At 41.1% G+C, this 22,905-nt stretch overlaps 1 protein-coding gene across 5 annotated transcripts in view; it reads left to right on the top strand.

The window, feature by feature from the left end:
* ncoa1 (nuclear receptor coactivator 1) overlaps positions 1–22,905 on the top strand; it is a 240,715-nt gene that overhangs the window by 17,114 nt on the left and 200,696 nt on the right. For 2 of the 5 annotated variants that reach the window (XR_013281095.1, XR_013281096.1), the window contains exons 13-24: positions 677–998; positions 1,091–1,270; positions 1,722–1,836; positions 2,595–2,763; positions 3,481–3,834; positions 4,274–4,393; positions 5,060–5,498; positions 6,472–6,631; positions 6,724–6,901; positions 7,652–8,259; positions 15,074–15,217; positions 18,759–18,846. Coding sequence is in view for 2 of the 5 variants with exons in the window: in XM_077509872.1 (XP_077365998.1) it covers positions 677–998; positions 1,091–1,270; positions 1,722–1,836; positions 2,595–2,763; positions 3,481–3,834; positions 4,274–4,393; positions 5,060–5,498; positions 6,472–6,631; positions 6,724–6,901; positions 7,652–7,828 (2,214 nt within the window). In the remaining 3 variants the exon portion in view is untranslated. Of the gene's footprint in view, positions 1–676; positions 999–1,090; positions 1,271–1,721; positions 1,837–2,594; positions 2,764–3,480; positions 3,835–4,273; positions 4,394–5,059; positions 5,499–6,471; positions 6,632–6,723; positions 6,902–7,651; positions 14,675–15,073; positions 15,218–18,758; positions 18,847–22,905 lie in introns of those variants that run through there. The other 3 variants (XM_077509872.1, XM_077509873.1, XR_013281097.1) reach the window with 2 other exon arrangements.

Genomic DNA, 22,905 nt, shown 5'->3' on the forward strand with positions numbered 1-22,905 from the left:
TATATTAACCGGAATAAGGTGAAAAAAAGTGTGTCACACACAGGGCTGCACAATATTAGAAAAACGTGATATAGTTGTTGACTATTGCGATATCGATATTATTGCGATATTTAACATTTACCTAAAGAAATAACATTTTTATTAAATGAAATATTTTTTCCAATGTTTTCTTAGTTAATTGTAATGACCCTAGATGATGTTCAACTATTGGATGGTGATGCACGTTTAAGATTGTATCTGATTGGTCCAATTCACGGAAAAGCAAAAAAAAAAAAAAAATGCACATGAAAATTATTGCATATTGAACGGGCCAATTTCGCAATATCGACATTTTTTCAATATATTGCCCAGCCCTAATAAGTGACGTCATCTAGCAGTAGCCAATAAAAAAAAAAAGCACCTTCAGATGACGTCGCTCCCATGTCTAACTAAAACTACACTAAATGTAAGCAATTATGAACTAAAAGTAACAAAAAGGAACAGAACCACCCTGAAAACTAATTCAAACTAACTCAACTTACAAAACAAAACTCCAACTGAATTAAAAACCAACTCAAATGAAAATTCCAAAACTAATTCCCTGTTCCCTCATCACTCTGCCAGGATTTTTATTTAATGGACCGTGTCATCCATTCATCTTCTCTTCTCTCAAATGTCGCCGCCCTCTGCTCCTCAGATGTCCGGTGGCGCCTCCGACACGGAGCCCCTCAGCGCCCAGCTCCCTCCCGGCCTCAGAGGCCCGAGCGCGGCGGCGGCCAAGCCGGGCGCCGACGACGCGGCCGCCCCAGGAGGAGGAGGAGGCCCCCAGCTCCACTCTCCGGCCCCCCACACCCCAGCGCAGCTCCAGTCCCCGGGACCTCCTCCGCTGCCGTCTCCGCGCTTGCAGTCCCCGTCACCCCAGCTCCACTCGCCCTCCCCCAAGCTCAAGCTGCAGTCGCCCACCCAGCCGCAGCCCGCCGCCGGCATGAAGAGGGAACCGCCCGGCACGCCCAACAGAGGTCGGGATGACGGGAGACTATGTAGTGCACCACGTTTAAAAAAAAAACAACAAAAATGTGCAAATGCAACCTGTATGTGTGTGTTTCCCCAGGCAAAAATGACGGCGGCCCCGCTCCAGGCGGCCAGAATCGTTCGGCCTTCGATTTCTGCAGCCTTCCGACTCCGAGCCAGGCCCAAGGAAAGGGACAGGCGGACCTCTTCCAGGCCCCCAAAGATAACAGCAGTCCCTTCCCCGAGGCAGAAATCATCAACCCGTTCAGTTCAAGCACTGGTACGCAAAAAAGGAAATACTGCCGCACACACTCGGGATGGAACCGTAGCCAAATGTCGCGATACGATATTGTCACGATATGACGCTCACAGCGTGTTAACACGATACTGTGCGGAGGTTGGCGATGAAAAAAAATCACAATATCGTGTGAAAAAAAAAAAAAAGCTCATACTAAAAGTAACACAACTGTTAAAAAAAAAAAAAAAAAAAAAGTTTATTTTTGGTGCAGTTTAATTTTCTCAAGACATGTTTTGGCCCTTATATGTTTAAAAGCCACACTAATGATCCGTTGAAGGGGAACGTAATATGATTGTGAATATGTGGAGGAACTCAATGTGTGCTAGCATTAGCAAGTAAGCAATATTGTTTTTGTTTTGTTTTTGTTTTCTTTATTTTATTGTATTTTTTATTTCAAACTGTCCCTTCCAACTGTGTCGCTTAACCCACACAGGCCTGACCAAGTTAGATTTGGCCGACTCGCAGTTCCAGCCTCTGTCTTTGGCGGACTCGTTGTCTTTCGATGGCCTGGGAACGCCGTTGCAAGCGCCGCTTACCTCGCCCCAAGAGTGAGTGTTTTACACACACATACACTTCATAAAGCTATAGCAATGGATCGACAATTTCGTTTTGTCACACATATTTCCGGGTGGCAACTACTCCAAAGGCACGACTAGTAAAAAAAATAAAAAATATTACAATTTTTAATCGTAATTAATCGCGTGAGTTCAACAGTTAATGCACAATAAATTGCAAATTTGATATCTATTCTAAATGTACAATTAAATGTAAAAAAAAATTTTCATACTCTTAACATAAAAATGGAAAAAAAGTTAATAGAAACTGCTTTTTTTTAGTCATTGATACAGTAATTTCATAATTCATAAAATTGAGTTAAAATTAAAAATATTTACTGTAAAAAAAAAAAGTGATATTGATTTGTGTTGAGGTAATTTTTCTGCCACTAGATGGCATAATTGCATTTGTAAGACGTCAGTGCATTTTTCTTTTTATCTTAAGAACGATCTAATCTTTAACATGAAGTAACTTGTGAAATTCTGCACAAAATTTTGAAATACAACTTGACCCCAGTCTTCACAAATATATGCTTTATTAATATTAAATTTTATTACTGCTAAATTTCGACGTGGGACGCTCATTAATCGTGCGTGAAAAATTTTGGTGGCGTTAAAGGCACTTTAAATGAACTCAAAATGAATTTTCAGTTGATTTTAGCAGTCGTCACTTGTGTTTTTGCCACCCGGAAGTAGCACGGCGTCCAATCGTTGTGAAAATGCGTCCGCTCTTTGTTTGTTTGTTTGAGCAGGCAGTGCGTCCCCTGCACGCTGGACGAAGTCTTGGCTCCGCCGGCCACGCCCGAGTCCCGGAACGACGAGAAGGCTCTGCTCGAGCAGCTCGTCTCCTTCCTCAGCGGCACCGACGAAAGCGAACTGGCCGAGCTGGACAAAGCCCTCGGTATTGATAAGCTGGTGCAGGTGCGTAGCGTGCAATTCGTATGGAATGCGTCCATCCAGGACGTGAAGGGTTTCACCTTCTTGTCACAAAATGGATTCCAATCATTCGTCCCTCAAAATTCTACACTTTAGTGCAAGTTCATCCTTTTGTGTGTGTTTTTTTTAACATGCTGAATGTCACCAAATCACAGTTTTTGTAGTCTTTCTGAAACACTCAAATCTGCCACAAGATGGCACCAAAGTCCCGTCTAAATGGGAATGTCGTCATGGACAGTAAATGGTCCAAAAAAAAAAAAAAAGGATGATAATTTATTCTATACTGCAATAAGGCTGCCCACTCGATCAATGACAGTTTGGCAGTTTGCAACGTCGGAGTCCAACCTAAGACCGCCCCCCTCATTGGAATAACATTTCGACTTGGCAGTGTGGACCAAAACGGACAAAATTCTAAATAAATAAATGACTAAAAGTGAAAATAAAAACTGATATAAAATTTCTATTTGTTTTTATTTTTTAAATTTTTATTTGTATTTTATTTCTATTTGTATTTATTTTTGGATATGATTTTTTTTTTTTTTTTTATATACATTTCTTATTTATTTAGTCATTTATTCATTTTGGATTTTGGCAGTTTTGGTCCTCCATTAAAAAAAACAAAAAACTTAGCAAAATATGGATCGAATGAAGCACTGGATGCACACAAATTGGCTTCTGACCTCTCTCCCTCCCCCCCCGCAGGGTGGCTGCTACGACCCGATGCCTCCAAACTTCCCCACCCAGCAGCAAGTGTCTGCCACCCCGCCGCTCCCTCTGGACCCCAAGCTTCTTCCCTCCTACCCTTCCCAATTCGCGCCGCCCGCTCAGTTCCCCGCCGAGCTGGCCACCATGGGGCAGCAGCAGCAGCAGGCGCTGCTGGGCTTCGGGGCCCCCCGGGGGCCGTTCCTCGGCGGGGGGCCCGCCGCCGCCGCCGCCGTGGCGGGCCTCCGGCCGGGGATGAGCGCCCGGCCGCCGCAGGGGATGGCCGCTCAGCTTCGACTGCCGCCCAACCAGCTGCGGCTGCAACTCCAGCAAAGACTTCAGGGTCCTCAGCAGGTGAGAGCAACGACACGATTCGAGTGCTGTCAACATCCAATATTTTGTTGTTGTTTTTTAGAATCGATTAAGCGGCGAATCAAATTCTTTTTAATTTTGCATTCAAGTGTACAGCGTTCCCTCGCGATTATGCGGTTCACTTTTTGCGGTCTCACTGCATTGCAGATAAACTTTTCCCCCCTCGATAATTGGTTAACTAAAATGAATTCCTTCTCTCAATTGTGTTTTGATTTGTTGTTGTGGATAATAACTAAAATATTGGTCAAATAATTGAAAATGTTCATCTCATACTTTCATTTCCGCCAAGTTGTTTTCAAGCGATGAAGTCACCTGAATAAATAATGCCTTCCCCTCATCATCCTCTCGTCTGGCCTCGCTCAGGTTCTTTCTTTTCATCGATTTATTGTCTTGATATCTGGCTGCTTTCTTCCATTCTTAGCTCCAGAATCGTATGCTGATGAATACGTTCCCTGGAGGAGGAGGAGGAGGAGGAGGAGGAAGCCAGCACGTGAACATGGCCGTTCGTCTGGGGGCGCCGCAACCTCAAATTCCTTCACAGGTGAGTTCAGTGGTTTGCCTTCACAGTAGAGCTGTCAAACGATGACACGTTTTAATCAGATGAATCACATCATAACATTTTTGGATTTAATTGCGATTCATCGCTTACTTAAAAAGGCTTTTTATCATTTTTCTTTTGCCCGCCGAATTGAAAGAGCACCCGTCGTGTTAATTCTTTTGACATTTTTTGATCCACTGCACACGCTCATCCTCTTTTTCGAATCAGTTAATGACTTGCATCATTTATAATGGGGGGAAAAATGACCCCAATATTTTTGATATGAACAAATATTCTGAATTACATAAGTAAATGCTTTACTTGAATGGATGTTATATTTATTGCTCAAATGCAACCTTTTAACGTAAGCATCTAAAGGATCATCTGCGGTCAAAATGAAAAGTGTGATTCATCTGAGTTAATACATGATTAATGCGATCATTTTTTTTTTTGTGATCGGCACTGCTTCAAAGACTGCCTGACATTTGACTTAAATGTCGCACTTGTGAATTTGAAGTGTAATTTGTAAGTGAAGTGTGGACGAATAGATGGATGAATGACAAGTCTTTCATAGCTATTTTTATGGAACTTATTGCTTATTTTTGCCGTCATGTTTTATAGCGAATGTTCAATTTGACGTCTGTGACGTTTTTTGTCCTCCGTCCGCAGCCTCCACTCAACGCTCAGATGCTGGCTCAGCGTCAGAGGGAGCTGTACAGCATCCAGCACCGCCAGCGTCAGCTTTTCCAGCAGAAGGTCATGCTGATGAGGCAGAACATGGCCGCCGCGCCCGCCGTCGCCGCCAGGGTCCCGAAAGGTGCCGCCAACAACAACAGCGTACCCGCGCCTCAGCAGCAGCAAGCGCAGTTCAACTTCCCCGCCGGCTACAGCCCCGTGTCGGGGAACCCTCCTACCTCACCCGCTCACTTCGGCGGCCCCATGCCGCCGGGAGGGGCGCCCATCCCGGGGGGCGTCCTGGACGGCAAACTGAATAGCCCGACAACGTTGCTGGGCGGCGTGCAGGCTCCTCCTCCTCCCTTCGGCGGCGGCGGCGGCGGCGGCTCCTCGTTGCAGCAGCAAGGTCTGATGCAGCAGTTCGGCGGCGCTGGTGAGAGTTAAAACGACAAACGCGCCGACAGTCAAAATGATCGGCGGCATACGTACGATGACATTTAAGATCAGGAATGCATCAAATCAGATTTTCTATTTGAATCATTTTCTATTTCCTTATAGAAAATGCACATGACATATGAAGAAAGTTTTTTTTTAATTATCTGGTATTGCTCCTGATTAAAAGAAGAAAAAAAAACTGCAGAAATAATTGTAAAAAATTATTTTGGAAGCCAGACAAAAATAAATCCATTACAAAAAAACAAAAAAACAGTTGTCTTGATGAAGAAATTTAAATTAATAGATTAATCTAGGGCTTCTTGATTATGAAGATAATATTTATCACAATTATTTTGGTAATAATTGAAACAATTTATTTTTTTGGTATAAAACAAGAACGTGTAAACGTAAAAATTATTAAGACAAATACAATTCTTTGAAACACAAATTATGGGCTCCTTTTGGATGAAACAAAATTTATTAAATGTTATTTTAAAATTAACAAAAACTAAAACTTTGCAGAAATAATTTATAAAAATCCTAACAAGAAACCTTGGAAGCCAGACAAAAAAAAAAAATCCATTACAAAAAAAAACAAAAAAAAAAGTTGTCTTGACAAATAAATTTAAATTAAAAGATTAATCGAAGGCTGTTTGATTAAGAAGATAATATTTTTTTTATATTATTTTGGTAATAATTCAAATCACGATTGGGACAATCATTTATTTTGTTTTGGTACAAAACAGAATAGAACGTACAAAGACTTAAAATTATTTGGAACACTAATTATGCATGTTTCTGTGGATCAAACCAAAAAATAAAATAAAAAAATGCTCAAAATGAATAATTAATCAATAAACAAACTGATTTTGTAGTGTGGAGTGCAATGATGGAAATTGTGTTTGAATTTTGATGAATTGCTCAGCCGTAGCGTGGATGAAATTTGAACATGAAGGTGGACTTCTCTGCAGCCATGGTCCAGCCGGACCCGCCTTTCCCTCCTGAGATCAGCCCCAGCAGCCCGCTGCTGTCGCCTCAGAACCCCACTTCCCAGAGTCCTCTGCTCCAGCAAGCCCCTCCTCCCGGCTACCAGTCCCCGGACATGAAGAGCTGGCAGCAGGCCAGCAATAGGTGAGTGGTCCTCCGACCCAAACGTGCACACAAACTGCTATCAAGTCCTCAACGTTCATTTGTTTATTCATTTTTGCTCGTTCGTGTCGCAGCCTGTTCAGTCCGACATCGCAGACGTTCGGCCAGCAGGGGGTGTACAACAACATGAGCATCACGGTGTCCATGGCGGGGGGCTCGGCTGGCGTGGGCTCCTTACCTTCCTTGGGGCAGCCCGTCGTCGGCTTGAACGGCGGCGGCACTGGCGGCGGCTCCTTGTGTGGCGACCAGCAGGTCAGAACAACTTGCACGATTTGCAAGCCTTATTCACTTTTTTTTTTAATTATTATTATTATTATTTTTTAAATTAATTAATTAATTATATTTTTTGTTAATCATTCATATATGTCTGGGTTGTTCATAGCCATGGTTATGATAGTTAATGAAAGCCAAAAGTTGAAAGTTCTTTTACTGAACTTTGTGGGGTCAAGTTGTAATTTACTACATTACATTTCCAACCATGAAATGCTCATGTCATCTAGTGGCATAAAAAAAAAATTACATCAACCCAAAACAACGATACAACCACATTTGTATTAGGTTAACATATTTTTGCTTAAAATAACTTCACAAAAATATTTAACTGTACAGTTAGAACAGATATAAAATCTACCATTAATTTGTGAGTTAATTATTTAAGTCATGCAATTGTGCTGGAAAATTTGAATTGCCCTATTTATTACACGATATACTTTGCGACCTTTTGTCGCTCTTGACAAATACTCCAAATATGTAAAAAACTAAAACTAATGCTAAAACTAAAAAATTGACTGAAATGAACCATGTTAAAAAAAACAAACTTGCTCTACTAACTACACATATTTATTTTCACTACATAGACTTTCAGAACTGAAATACAACTGAAGTGTGCTTGTGCATTACCACTAGAGGGAGCCAGCGTGCTACCACGTCTCGTGTGCCGCAGTGAATACGTCATCATGTTGTTGTTGTTTTTTTTTTTTTCCTCCCCGCCCCCGTCCACAGGTGCAGCAGGTGCAAGTGTTCGCCGACGTCCAGTGCACCGTCAACCTGGTGGGCGGCGACTCGTACCTGAGTCAGGGCTCCATCGCCGCCGCACAGAAGGGTCCCGGACCCCCGCCGGGCCCCCAGACCAGCCAGGCCCAGCAGAAGAGCCTCCTCCAGCAGCTGCTCACCGAGTGATGTCACCCGACCCGACCGACCGACCGACAGGCAGACAGACCACTCCCTCTTCACTCGTACGCCTCCTCCGGACCCCGTGGGAGGAGTCTCTGCCTCACTTCAGGACGGACGGACGGCGTCTGTCCGCGGGCGGCGTTGAAGCACTTCTTGGAGGGGGGCGCCGGCGAGCTGCCTGTCTTGACAACCTGTCCGTCTGCCTCAGCCTATTCAAGGCAGTGTTGTCTTTTTGCTGCTCATCAGCCACCACCCGCTTCCTGGTTGCTGTCCAATCAGGACGCAGGAGTACCTCGGAGGGGGGCGGCGGCCTCCCGTTCTGGGCTTTTTTTGTTTTGGTTTGCTTTTTTTCCAGGAATGTGACGACGGAAGCTCGGGATCAGCTGGTTCTGCGACACGCTCTCTCTCTGTCAAGCTTACACAGTGCCTGGTGGAAGGTTGAGCTTCTTTTCAAATTTTTTTTCTTCTTCCACACACGATTTATTCATTTTTTTTGTTTCTTTTCCCTGTCGTCGTTCTGCTCTCTTCTTCATCGTCGTCGTCATCTCGATCGGTTCCGACAACAGCCCGCAAAAGCTGACGATATTTTGGATTCGGGGGGGGGGGGACGGGATGCTGCTCACTTTTTCATTTTGGAACTCTCGCCTTTATTTTTGTATTCAGTATAACAGACAAAAAAAAAACAAACAAACGTGAGAGACTGTTGGGATTATTTAACAGTCGTGCGCTCGCGCGTTTTATGATATAGCCTCACCTCAGCAGCTGTGAATACGAGGCCGCCTCGGCCTCTCTCTCTCTCTCTCTCTCTCTCTCTCGCTCGCTCGCTCGCTCGCTCTTTGAGTCGCTCCCTTTTTCTATCCCGCGCTAACTCGGCCTATCAGTGTTGTTTTGCCACGCGTGCGCGCGTGGCGTTGTACAGTACAGAAGGAAGGACGTTTCACGGATGACTCGCCACACACAAAAAAAAAAAAAAAAAAATGTGGGAAATAGTCGACCCCTTTCACGCAGTGCCGGCGAGGTCGAAACGAGGTTGGCGACGTTCGACGGCCATTTTACAAACCGAAGGCGATGTTTGGTGTTGACTTAAAATGGCCGCCGACAAAATGAGCACCGATATTTTGATCTTTTTTTTTTTATTTTTCCTTCACTGAATCCGGCACAAATATTCATCCCCCATTTACAAAATCTGTTCGCGCCATAGGAAAAAAAAATGTAACACCACCATTTTTTGTTTATATATATATATATATTTAAACACGTTTGCTTGAATCTGGCACTAATATTCGACTACCCTTTTCAGCACTCTAAATGTAGCTAACCAAGATGGCGACCAACAAAATTTCCAAGCTGTTCTTTCAAGTTTCTCTGAATCCAGCGCAAGCATCCAACTACTGTTTTCCCCAAAGCTATATTGAGACCATTGAAAAATAACATCCCTTTCACACAAGTGCAGGTACCGACCGAGTCTGTAATCGTTCCCTGAATCCGGCACCGGCATTCGGGACTGGCATTTTTCACATGCCGTTTACCGAAGCTGGTCACCATGTTTATTGGTTTTTTTTTAATCACATTTATTGTTTTTTTCTTTAGTTTTTTTTTTTCACAAAAATACACCATACCTTTCACGCCAACATTTTGTCTTTACATTACACTTGTTGTTTGGCTTACCAAAACAGCTCTTTGTGTGAAAGGGGCCGTAAAGCCAACATCTTTTCAAGTCCATATTGCTGTTTGAGCACCGGTTCTTTTCTGTTTTGTTTTGTTTGTTTTTTTCCTTGAATCTGGCACCGAAACATTTTAAGCTGCAAGATGGCCGCCGGTTCCGTGTGAAAGGGGTCATGTTTTTTTTTTTTTTTGGGTCATGCCGTAACTGATTTATATTGCATCGGAGGAGGAAGTAGTCCCCCCCCCCACACCCCTTTGGGAAAAAAAATGTGAAGAAGAAGAGATTAATCCAAAATGCACCCCAATCATTACCGATGTCGCCATTTTTTTTATTTTTTTTTGCAAGGAAGCACTTGAGGCATCCGCGCCGAGTCGGGTGCGTATTTTCGAGGGCGAAATCGGCGGCAAACATTCTCTCACTGGCCCGCCTAAAGCAGTTTGTTTACAATCTTTTTGCCCGCCCCCCCTCGTAACGTAACGTAACGTAACGTAACGTACATATTGGCAATCCTGCACTTGAGACGCCGTCAAAACGGACGCCAGCGTCAGGAGAAGTTCTTGTCTGTCATTCCGCGTCCTACCTCAGAGCACTTTTTTCATTTTTCTTCCGATTACCTCATCCTCCGCCTCTTTTTACCAGACGCGCAAACGCCGACGTCGGCTTTCGGACCTCGTTTCACACTGTGAACTCAGAACTTTCTTCTTCGGTTAGTTTTTTTGTTTTTGTTTTTTTGTATTCTGGTGACGCTCAAGTCTCAATCCAGGAAAACCGCCAACGTGCTCTTTCACGCAATTTTTGTAGACTTCTTCAAAGATTTTTTGTTTTTTTTTTGTTTTTCTATTGACAACCATTTCTCCGCTTTGCTGGATTTATTTTATTTTTTTTCTTATTCTATTGAAACGACGATGTGGACAAAAGTATTGGGCCAAGGAGGATTTGGATGAAAACTTTTTGGCGACGCGTTGGACCTGAAAACGGGCGCGGTCTGGTTTTGCCCCTCGCATTTTTATACACCGTACTCACCTCAACTTCGTTGTTACGGACCTCAAAGGAAGAATTTTTCATGACGTTCGCCTTCATTGATTGGTGAAGAGGCGTGTCCCAATACTTTTGTCCAAATAGTGCAGCGGTGCGAAATGGGTGGCCCCTGGGCCCACTTTACCCCCCCAAAGTTGGTTAGTTAAAATATATTTATTTGGTTGTTTTTTTTAAATCTATTATGTAATTAAGTAATTGGTTGTAAATATTCATTAATTAAAAACAATTTTATATACAGCGTGTTAAAAAAAAAGTATTCAATATTCCAAATCAGAGAGAAAAAAATAATCAATTTCTACACGCAGCATCCCAAAATGAAAATGTGAAAAATGGTCGTTAGTTTATTATTATGATTATTATTATTATTCTGCAGTACAATCTTATGGCCAATGCCGATATTTGGCGGAATAAAGTTATGATAGCTAACTTTTTTTTTTTAATATCCCTAAACAACACTTGGAACAATAATACGGATTATGTCCAGAATATTTCAGCGTTTTGCAATCCTTTCTTGTGAATTTTTAGCACTTGTCAAACAACGCAATGGTAAATTTCTGCCCCCTACTGGTTTGGAGTGTGGAACGCAATGGGATCTAATACGAACTCTTAAATTGAGTCAAAATAAAAATTAAGGCCCGATCAATATGAATTATTTATTATTTTTTTAGGCCAAGGCTCACTTATTTTTATTTTATTTTTTATTTTTTTGGGGGGGGGTCACACGAATGTTTGTCTTATGTTGTAATGTGTTTTTTTTGTTTTGTTTTGGGTGTTTTTAATCACAGATTGCCTATTTAAAAAAGAGCTAATATCAGCTTTTGTATTTTTAATACTTTTCTAAACAAAAATAATTCGTGTTGCCATTATGGGATGTTCTGCACCAAATTTTGACGGCTAAATCAATTTTACAAAATACAAAACATTATGAAATATATTTAAAAAAAAAAAAAAGTGAAGCTGAGTACTTTTATACATTTGAAATAAGTACTTTTTTTTAACAATGAGAATGACATATTTTCTCATTTGAATCAATTATTTTGCATGCAATTATTGTTGATTTGAAATGAGTCAAAAATTTTGCCCACCGCTGATGATAGCATATCTTTTTGTGTCTTTTTCTTCGTCATTTCCCCCCCAAAATTCCCATATCGGACTCCATGCAGTTTCCCGTGGCATCAAATTTGGTTTCTGGCACGCGCAAAGTGGGAGAATGTTTATATTTTTACTCATTTTGAATCGTTTTTTTTTTTTTTTTTTTTTTTTTGCGCGTCCAGTCAGTCCCTCGGCCGATGTTTTTTCTGCAAGGATGAGGAATTGTTTTTTTTTCCTCTCTTCACTCCACACTACAACAACAACGAAAAAAAGAAAAGAAAAAAAAAGCCCCCAAAAAAACCAAGCGATGCACGTTGAAATTCCAGATGTTATGCAACAGCTGCTCAGCGGAAAGGCCGCCTCCCTTTTCTTCCTCTTCCTCCTCCTAGTCGGCAGGTACAGGCTTTTTTTTTCTTTCTTTTTTTTGTTAACATGATGTAAATAACAAAAGAGAAATGTGAATAATAATAATAGTAAGAAGAATCATCATCAAGACAAGTTTGTGGTAAATAACTACTCGCCTCCGTCATTTTTTTTTTTTTTTTTGTATTGTTTTGGATTTTCTACTTTTTATTTCTCAAAATTCTTTTGGATGATGATGATGTATATGACTATCAGTGCGTGTGATGAATACTGTATATTATTATGGTGATGATGATGATGATGATGATGATGATGGATCTTCTCCTTTCCTGCTCCATGTGTCTGATGCCAGAGAATGGTTTCTATAGCGACTGCTGAATGTGATTTTTACTGAGCGTCGAGCAGTGTGGACTGGCTTTTTTTTTTTTTTTTTTTCTCGTCATCGTCGTAGGGGTTCTTTTTAAAAGAGAAAAAAAAGGCCATATTGTATTTTTTTCTCTCTCTCTCTCTCTTGTTGTCGTCGCCGATGCGAGAGAGTGGATCCTCGGCAGCTTCGGGAAAACTTTTACCAGACAAAACGCATACAAAGTCCCTTCGTAGTGATCCTAAATGACCAAAGCCTCAAAAGATTACATATGCAAACTTTAACTCACAACGTTCGCGCCCTCCTTCCGTCTTTTAATAGAAGTCGACGTTAGCTATGCATCTTTTTGACAAAAAAAAAATAAATCAAAAAACAAAATACTGAGCCACAAGCCATTAACATGAATTTGCAATTAGCTCGTCCATGTTCAAGAAAGTCCAAACCTCGTGTTTTGTTTCCGTCGTAAAGGTCTTTTAAATGGGGGGGGAAAAATGGCTAATATTAACACAGATTTTAAACAGAAAATAGACAAAGGGGGAAATGGTTTCCGAAAGGTTTTTTTTTTTTTTTTAATGGATTTTTTTTTCAAAATGCAACACAAAAGTTTGATATGTTTAAAATAGTTTTTTTTGTTTGTTTTGTTTTGTTGTTTTTCCCCGTTTTTTTCAACTTAGATTGGTCGGAAAAAAATGGTGATTATGACGTTCTCATTTTTTCCATCCTTGCCAAACTCAATGCAAATATTTTCGAAAAACAACATATATATTTTTTAATTGTTTCCTGTTTTTGCTAAATTTGTGGAAAAAACATGGAAATCCACATTTAGTAAACTTTACTTTTTAACCCTAGCACTTTTTCTTTTTTTTTAAATGGACATGCATGCTAATCATTAGTCAGCAAAATGTTGAAACAATTTGTCATCAGGTGGTAGCAAAGAAGACAATTTCCTTTGTGAACCTTTTTTCATCATTGCTACATTTATATGCAAATATCATCCCCCCAAAAAATGTATCTCCAGGTTTTGTGAGCTTTTTTATTTTTTTTAGCAGAAAAGCAACACAAAAATATTTGGCATATTTCACTGTTTTTTTTTTTTTTTTTTAACAATTTGTCGTAAAGTGGGAGCAAAAAAAAAAAAAGTCACCACTTTTCTGTCTTTGCTAAACTTATGCAAACATTAAAAAAAATGTTTTTGTACAAAAACAAATAATTGAAATGCATGCTTATCGTTGGACATCTAAATTTTAATGGGTTGTTATTTTATTTTTTTTAAATGGTAGCAAAAGACATTTACTAATGCTAACTTTTTTTCTGTCTATGCAGGGCGGGGGGGCAGTTTGGTTTTCATTATTCGGATTTATTTCCCTGAAAAACTCAGACCTCAAACTCTCAGAACATTCCGGATCACAACACAGCTCGAGGTGGCGCTCAGGCACCCAAACTTCTGTTGAACGTCTTCTCTCCACCTTTACCAAATTTTTTTTTTGTTTTTTTTTGTCAACTCACTTTTCCTATACGGTTTTTATGCAGGTTTTAAAAACAAAACAAACAAACAAAAAAGACACCACGTCTGGTCTGCTTTTCTCTGCTTTCAAGCGCCGAGGTTCCATTTTCTCCCCTTGTACAAATTAATATAAATAAATATATAGAGATATAAGTATATGATACATATTACCTTTTTTTTTGTTGTTGTTGGTAATACGACCCTCATGTAATGTTTGGTTGTAAAGAAGAGGCATGGGAGCAGCTACAGTATGACGAGTGACAGTGTTTATGTGGGACAACTTTTTTTTTTAAATTTATGCATGTTGGGAGTTTTTCTTTTCTTTTTTTCCCTTCACAATCCCCGTCCACCGCCACCAATCTGTTCAGGTGTGATTTTGACAGAATAAAAACAACCTTTTTATTTGTTTGGGTGTTCTAAGACAATCAGTGTGGGTCGCCTCAGCGGCCCCCTTTCTTCTCCAAGTTGGACTCAATTGTACAAAAAAAAAAAAAAAAAAAAGGACAAAAAAAAACCCACCTCTACTGGAACTTTTTTTTTTTTTTTTTGGTCTGTGGCTGCTCAAGTTTACACACAAAAAGAAACACTTCACGAGTACACACACACAAAACACCTCGTGCATCATTTTTGATCCCTTGCTCTTTTTTTTAACAAGAAAATTATTTTGAATGTTTTTAGTTCGTTTTTGTTTCCTCCTCTGAGGTGAGGACATGTTTTTATTTTCTTTTTCTTTTTTTTTTTCTTTTTTTGACTAACAAATCTATAACATCTGAATATGAATGTGGGAATGCAACACATTGCAATAAAAGCACCATTTAAAATGCAGCTACCAATTGGTTGTCTTTATATGAGATGTGCGCATTACTTTTGCGCATGCGTGAAAATCAAGTTTAAAAACAAAAACTTGCTATCAAACACAGTCGTCATTTGAATGGCGGAGATTAGAATGACAAAACGACAGGTGCACTTTGTTCCATTTTTAACTCTTCTAATGGAGTTTATAGGCAAAAAAAAAACACGTAATGTACGCTTGTATACTTCCGTTTCTAAACGCTCACTGCGATTAATGTAGTTTTGCCTCCCTCTTGTGGTCACATACGCCAGCAGGCCAAATTGAACTCCTTTGAAAGCTACACAACCCAATTTGAGGGGAATAAAAAATTACTTAATAAATAAACCTATGTAATCAATGAATGTTTCCTACACTTCTGTTTTTGATTGCAGTGGTTGCTGTGCATTGGTTTTGTTTTCCTCATCGACTTCCGGTCTGATAGACTCTTGCTTGACCACTAATTGACTGCACCTGTAGCGCTCCGGTCCTTCCAACAGGAATCTGACAGGGCTTCGAACGTGGACCAAAGACGCGAGGTACAGACGAGGCTTTAATCATTTTTAGTGGGTTTTAACTACTATTTTTTTCTTTCTTCTCGTTTATTTACCTACCTGTGAACTGGCCACGATAACAATTTTGGCACAAATTGTTAATAACTTGCGAACCCAAATGGTGCGTCATGGTTGGCTCAGTCCACCCGATAAAACAGACTTTTAGAATATTCCCTACGGTTAAAACGTAAAACCATTTTTTTCCCCCCATGGTCACTCATAATTATTACGTTTGAACTGAACTGCATTCTTAAAGGTGGTTGTTGTATTGTGTACTGGTGGATATTTTCAATGGTTGTAACAATCCGCAGTATGGCACCGCGCCACAAGGTGGTCTTGTTTTTGTTCCGCCTTTGCCGACAGGGGGCGATATTTGTGGGCGTGCTAGCTTGCTAGCTGACTGGATAGCCGACAGGGCAAGACTTTTGTTCAACATAAACAAGAGGACTTTAGACATTTTATAACTTGCCTGAAATACATGTATAAATTATATGACGTTTACAGGAGGAAACTTGTTATAAAAAAAAAAAAAAAAAGTGACAACCCCGGCCTTATATTTACTGCCTACGAACTGTATATGTCTCATCTGTACGTATACCGTATACGATAGTCTGTTCGCGAAGTGGGAGAAGCAAGATGGCCGCCCTGCGACTACAACGCACTGACCTGAATATATGACGGCCCCATACACGCCCGTGTAAGCCGTTGAAGTCACAGGGCGGCCATCTTGCTCCTCCCATCTCGCGAGCAGACTACTGTATATAAACCCTTAACACTACACTCTTGTAATACCACTTGTAGCCACAAGATGTCAGCAAAGCCTTTCTACTGGCTCTTTGCTTCTACAAGCCCGACAACAGTACAGTACATGCTAAACGGTCATTTGATGTACCACATACTTTTTTTTTTTTGTTTTGTCATGTCATGCCTATACCCACGATATCATTAGGTCAAAACAAATTGTTAAAAGTTATCGACCAACCGTCATTATGCTTTTGTAATCTATAGCTCCTCTCTGTTCGTGGCCATTTTGTTAGTGCAAGCAGTGCATGTGTGAGTTATAACCACCGCACTTATGTTGCTCGCTTGTCTGTGGGATTTTCCATTATGTGTTAGCCTTAACTTTAGCTAAGAATATTAAATCATCTTTATAGGCTTATAGGAAAGGTCTCAGGTTTAACTCATTTGATCAAACAATATTTTAGATTCCTAAGGCCTCAAATGTAAGCGTTCACTTTAACATAACAAATATAGCATCTAGCCATCTCTCAATAAATCCTCTGTAAGGCGCTGTAATATTTTTTATTTTGTGAACAGTGTTTTGCAATGTTAGCAGTTTCACGACCAAACGGCGGCTCGTATTTCGGAAAATTAGTCATCGTGGTTCGGTCGTATCTCAAGGCACCACCAAGCGTATTGGTTATAAAGGTTGCTTCTTTACGCTTCAACCTTTGGCTGATTATTAAGGCTCTCATGTTTAATTGATCAATGCTAGCTGGCTCATGTTTGCGCCCGCAGAGACGAGACACGCGCGTACGTACGTACGCGTACACACACAACATGGCCTACTTTGAAAAAGCTTTTTCCCGTTTGCGTCGTCCCAATCCGGTCAAAATTTCCCTAGATGCAGCTTGTGAGCGTGTATGTTGTTGTTGCTTAGGAACACTTTTTTTTTTTTTTTTTTTTTTGATGCCCCCCCCAGTCGGTGGTCTCTTTTATGAATATCATTACATATCTCAGCCGAGACAGTGAGACATCTTTATCCGTCTTAATCGCTATTTTTGCTCTCCATCCAGCGCGAGGGAGTTTATTTCTTCTTATGATTGGGGCCTCCAAACTCGTTTATGTTGTTATTCCACAACAAATTCTAATAATATCATCTAACGATTACACACACACACACACAAAAAGTTTAAATGTTGAAAGATTTTCAGAACACTAGTTGTTTTGTTTTTTAATTAATAATAGAAAGGGATGTGGATGCAGGCCACCAGTAATTACATGTATGATTTTTTTTTTTTTTTTTTAACCTCTGCAGAAACAATTGCATTTTATTCAGTCACTTACAGTAGTTGTGAAAGTCTTCGTTCGAGTCTAAATCATTCTGCCCCCTGGTGGCCAAGCATATTATGGTGTGAAAAAAAATAAAAATGAAACGACATAACCTCCTTGTGTTCTCGAGTTTGTACACATCCATTTGGGGTCGACTTAACTGCAGGAGGGCCCGGCCAAGGTGACTACTGGTGCCCCCCCCCCCCCCCCCCCCCCCCCCGCTTTGCTGCACTCTCTGCGAGGTTGGAGGCTGAGGGGCGCCACCCCTCCCGCCGGGCCTCCATCTGTTGGCTGGATGCTTACACGCCGCGATTGATGACTCGATGACGGGCGGCGGCGCCATGAGTGACAAGAGCGATTCGGAACCCCCCCCCCCCCTCCCCCCAAATCGGGCACCCCTGCATGGGTCGACCCCTAGGCCACAGCTCCCGTTTGCCGGCACCATGCCAACAAGGCTAATGGGATGACGGATGGCGGATGCTGCTGGATGCAAAAGTTTCGGGACACCATTCAAGTGAAAAGTGAAGACAAAAGGCAGAATTAAAACAAGAAAAATGTCAAAATAATGGAAAAGCACAAATCAAACAAGTTTAGTTAATTTATGAAGGTATTTTTGAAACATATTTTTTTTCAAACACTTGGTGTACATTTAAATTCTAACTAATGTAAAAGTACCACATTTGATGTTATAAAATTACATAAAAAAATACATGGGAAAATAAAATGTTTCTATGCTCATGTAGGAAATAAACATGTAAATTCCATAAATACGAAAATATGTTTATCTCAAATATTAAATGACAAACAAACAAAAATATTAAGGCCCACTAAAATGAATGTGAAAACAATTTATTCGGTTTCTCCACACGGGGGCGCCTATTCGCATTCACACCTGGTACTCGCCACTTGATTTTTGACGCAAAGAAGAAGAAAAACGTCGAGGTAAGCGGCCACAAATGTCCCAAAAAAATAAATAAAAATGCGGACAAAAGTCACCTTTTATCCAATGCATGATGTATTGATTCCAAGAAATATATAAAAGTATAAAAAGTGATACAACTAGCCCCGGTCTCGCTAATTTAAATTCTAAATAATGTAAAAGTACCACATTTATGCTACTATAAAATTAAATAAAAATACATGCGAAAATAAAATGTTTCTATACAAAGGCAGAAAATAAACGTGTAAATTCCATAAATGCGAAAATATGTTTATCCCAAATACTAAATGACAAAAAACAAACAAAAAAAACATTTCGGTCCACTTAAATGAATGTGAAAACAATTTCTTCGGTTTCTCCACACGGGGGCGCATATTCGCATTCACACCTGGCACGGCACCTGCCACTTAATGATTGACGCAAAGAAGGAAAGCGTCGAGGTATAGCGGCCGAAAATGTAAAAAAAAAATGACGGACAAAAGTCACATTTTATCCAACGCGAGACCACACATTTACTTTTCCTTGTGTTTGTAGGATCGTTTTCACACTTGAAGGCCTGCTACGCGACCCCGGAGGACGTTTGGAGCGACTCGAAGATGACGTCGGTCCCTGCTCACAGCAGGTAAGCTGCTATGCTAACTTGTGTAATTAAACAAAACATGTCAATAGCAATTAGCTTTTAACTTCGCCAAAGTGCTTCTCGGCATCATTTAAATGGATACTGTCAACATTATGCTGTTTGAATATTGTTATATGTGTCTTACGTTGTTTAATGGCAACGCAAAGACAATGTTTGAATGTTGGTGTCAAATTACGGTTTGACGCGTTTGTGGTGATGTTGTATTTTTGTGAAGTCAATTTGAGAAGTAACATTTGCTCCTTGGAGTGCACTACGTATGAAAAACCTCAATTTGGACGATAACGAATATTGCTGGACACTGCTCCCTTGAGTATTACAGTGTTACAGTGGTAAGTCTAGAATGAAACCGCAATTGTATGATTCATTTCAGTAAAACGCAAGGCATTTTTTTTTTGTTAGATTTTATGGCTGTTAACTGTTTTATTCACTGTAGTTTGTTTTAACCCTCATCTGTAGTACTTTAAAATTGGTTTGGAATGTAAAGTGCATAACAAATTAAACAATAATAATAATAATAATGATTATAAGTAATTTCATGGGTTTCAATTGGCCAAGACTGTCCAAAACAGAAAAGGTACAATTTGATGTCAGTTTATATATTTAAAGGGCTGAAGTTCGAAAGGGCACAAAAAAAAAAAAAAAAAAGTCTCATTTGCATTTACACTGCTCAAATGTTTCAAAAAAGGAAGTGAAGTGGCCAAATGCCAGTGTTGAGCTGCTTGCTGGAGCGGAGAAAATGTATCAAATGGACCACCGTGTTTGATTGTTGGCAGCCATTTTGTTGTCACGTGTTGTATAATTTTCCGAAGCGTTTATTTTCTAAGCTAAATAAGCGGCAAAAAGGTGAGTCTTGGAACTAACTTTTGCTGCCAGCTGTCAGAATCTGCATGATTAGCGTTAGAGTAGGTGAGCGGGCTTTCTTTCCGGAAGGAGTTAATTGAGGCCCACGGACGGCGGTGGGTGCGTGGCACCTGTTCTTGGATGGCACCCTGCCACCGCGACCGCTCTCCCGCCTGCTGTGGGGGACATTCATGCCTTGATGAGGAATTAGGAAGTCATTAGGCAACTCCAGACGACGAGCATCTCCACTTCCACGCGGCTGAGTGCGTGACGGGCTAATCGGTGGTCTTGTTACAAAAAAAAAAAAAAAAAAAAGTCACGACCTGCTGGGCGGCTGACACATGACATGTGCTTGTCACATGGAACATGTCCAAATATAGCTGCATTTTTACAGTGAACCCCTGTTCATCGTGATTCGTGAGGGATACTTTTACACCAATTCCGGCGAGAAGACAAGAATAACACTACCAGGAAAAAAATATTGTCCAATCATGTTTATTTTTGATAACCCCCAATCTTTGTGATGTAATTGGAATACTGCAAAAGAAATTTTTGGAAAAAAAAAAAAAAGTTTTCATTTTTAAGCTATGATGTGTCCACTACAGAGGACATTTTTTTTGAAAAACTTGAATGCTAGGCTCAAATACAGTTAAAATAAATTAAATTTAGTCCCAGTTTTCGTCCAATTTCAGTCACGCTTGTTAGTTTTAATCATAGTTATTCAACCTCATCCCGTTTTTTTATTTAGTCAGTTTGTAGTCGACTATATCCTCCTGACTACCAGGAAAAAAAAAATATTGTCCAATCATGTTTATTTTGATATTACCCAATCTTTGTAAAGTAACCGGAATACTGCAAAAGAATAATAAAAAAAAAGAAGTTATTTGTAAGCTATGATGTGTCCACTACAGAGGACATTTTTTAAAACTTAAATGCTAGGCTCAAATACAGTTAAAATAAGTCAAACAATACTTTAATGTGTTCTGAAGAGTCTTATAGAAAACATGCTAACAACATTTAAAGCCTAAATTTGTTCAATAAAAAGTGTTGTACACTTTTCCTCTTCCCTAAAAAGTGCTTGCACTGAAGGAAGCCATTTTCTTTTATGATTCAATCAAAGGTAGCTAAGCCCCAACCCTACACATTTGGTATTATTGGAAAGCTCTAAATGTCCTCTATAGAGCCTAAAAAGAGTAAATTCAGTTGTATGCACTGGGTGGGACATATTCAGGTTTAAAAAGGTCCACTACAGAGGACAGTTTTGAATTGCTGGTAGTCAGGAGGTTACAGCAGGAGTGTGACTGACGAACCGTGGGCAACGCCAGTGATATCTTCTTTCCCAGCTCGAGTTAAAAAAAAAAATAAAAAATAAAAATGTTCCCTGATCTGTTGACTTAGCTGAACAACCGGCGTCACCTTAAAGACCCCAGGTAGCAGCCGTCTCCAGCCGAGTGCGTCGTAGCTTCGCCGTTCTCCCAAAAGCGACTCTCGCCGACTGCACACTCAATTTAGCCGTCAACCTTTGGCGGGCCCGAAACCAGAAGCTCGCCCAAGCGTTCCAACCTACGCCTGCCTGAAAGAAACCCAACTCAGAAGGCAAAGAGACAAGAGGGTATATATATATTTTTTGTCTCCTGGCGGAGAATAAAGGTTAATAACAGTCCTTTCTCGTGTCATATTTGACATGACCATTCATGACGGTAATTACAATCATTACGCTCCAAAAGGATGTCGAGTTATCCCTCTTAAACACAGGCCGCACAAAGGAAATCAATTATTCAATCAGAGCTCTCCGCCATTCAGCGGCGCCGGAGTTCACTTCATTTTTGGGCGCCGGGCGAATCCGCCGCAAATAAACCCCGGCGACCGGCGCGAAGAAAAGACGGCGCAGGCCCCCTAATTTGTCGCCTTTCAGCCGGTCAATCACGCTCTCAAAGGAATGCGAGCGTACGCTGACAATCAGCGCCGCGTGAATGGGAATGGGTTTCATCTGCCGCTTTGCATAAGTTATCTGGCGATAAAGAGGGGCAAGGGGGGGGGGGGGGGGGGCTTACAGTTGGCAAGTGAAGCCCATGCTTCCACCATCGCCGCCTGTCCCCTCCTTCAACTTATCCCTGAGCCATCTTGCGTCTCGCCCTTGTGCCATCCCACGATTGGCAACGTGTAATTTCAAGAGCACGGGCACAAAGAGCAAAATGCCGAGCCCATAATGGAAGCTGGATGTCTTGTGATTCTAATGGGCCTCTCCGCTGCTGTCCCTGGGCCTGTAATTAACATCACCAGGACACCGGAGAAGAGACAGACTCACAAAGCGCTCGGGACCTGGATCAAGAGGAGGGGAGGTGGTCGGGGGTGCATTTTAACGACCGGCACGTGGAAAAATGTAATAAGTTGGGACGTTTTCTCATGAACTTTTGTGTGGCCTTCACTGAGGAAGAAACGGTTTGTGACATCTGTATTTTGATGTTCCGATTCGAAGATCAGCAGGACGCGGGAGAAGACCTTGACACGCAAACTGTTTGGGAGCTTGATTGAAATGAAGGAGCAGGAAAATACCAAGTTTGACTTGTTTCAGTTGACTTTTGCCGTTTGCGTTATCCGTAATGGGAGCTGGATATCTGCTAATTCAGTGGTGCTCAAGTCCAGTCCTCGAGAGCCCTTTATCCAGCTTGTTTTCCATGTCTCCCTCCTTCGGCACAGTTGAACCTATTGATCAGCTTATCGGCAAGCTTTGCAGAAGCCTGGTAACGATCTTGATCATGAATCAGGTGTGTTTCGTGGAGAGAAACATGGAAAACAGGCTGGATGATGGAGGCTCTCGAGGACCGAACTTGGGCACTAGGGGTGCACCGATCACAATTTCAAGTTTCATGTCATTTCATGGAAGTATCTGTTTGTAAGGACCGGAAACAATCCTGTCATACAAAGCTGCATATGTTGTGATTCTAGCTTGGCCTCCGCTGTGGGCTCAGGAACTGTAATTCTCATCAACAAGGAGGGCAAGAGGGGAAAAATATCAGTGACTGGCATGCAAAACATTATCAAAGTTTGGCCTTTTGTCAATAGACTTGCATGGAAGCATCTGTTTGCGACATTTTGGGATCGGTCCCGTCAGGGGAAACTCTTCTGATTCTATCGGCCTCTTCGTTGGGCCCAGGGCCTGTATCAGATCACTAGGGCGGAGGGGGGGGGGGGGGAGGT

The sequence above is a fragment of the Festucalex cinctus genome, chromosome 21, assembly GCF_051991245.1.
Source record: "Festucalex cinctus isolate MCC-2025b chromosome 21, RoL_Fcin_1.0, whole genome shotgun sequence".
NCBI lineage: Eukaryota > Metazoa > Chordata > Actinopteri > Syngnathiformes > Syngnathidae > Festucalex > Festucalex cinctus.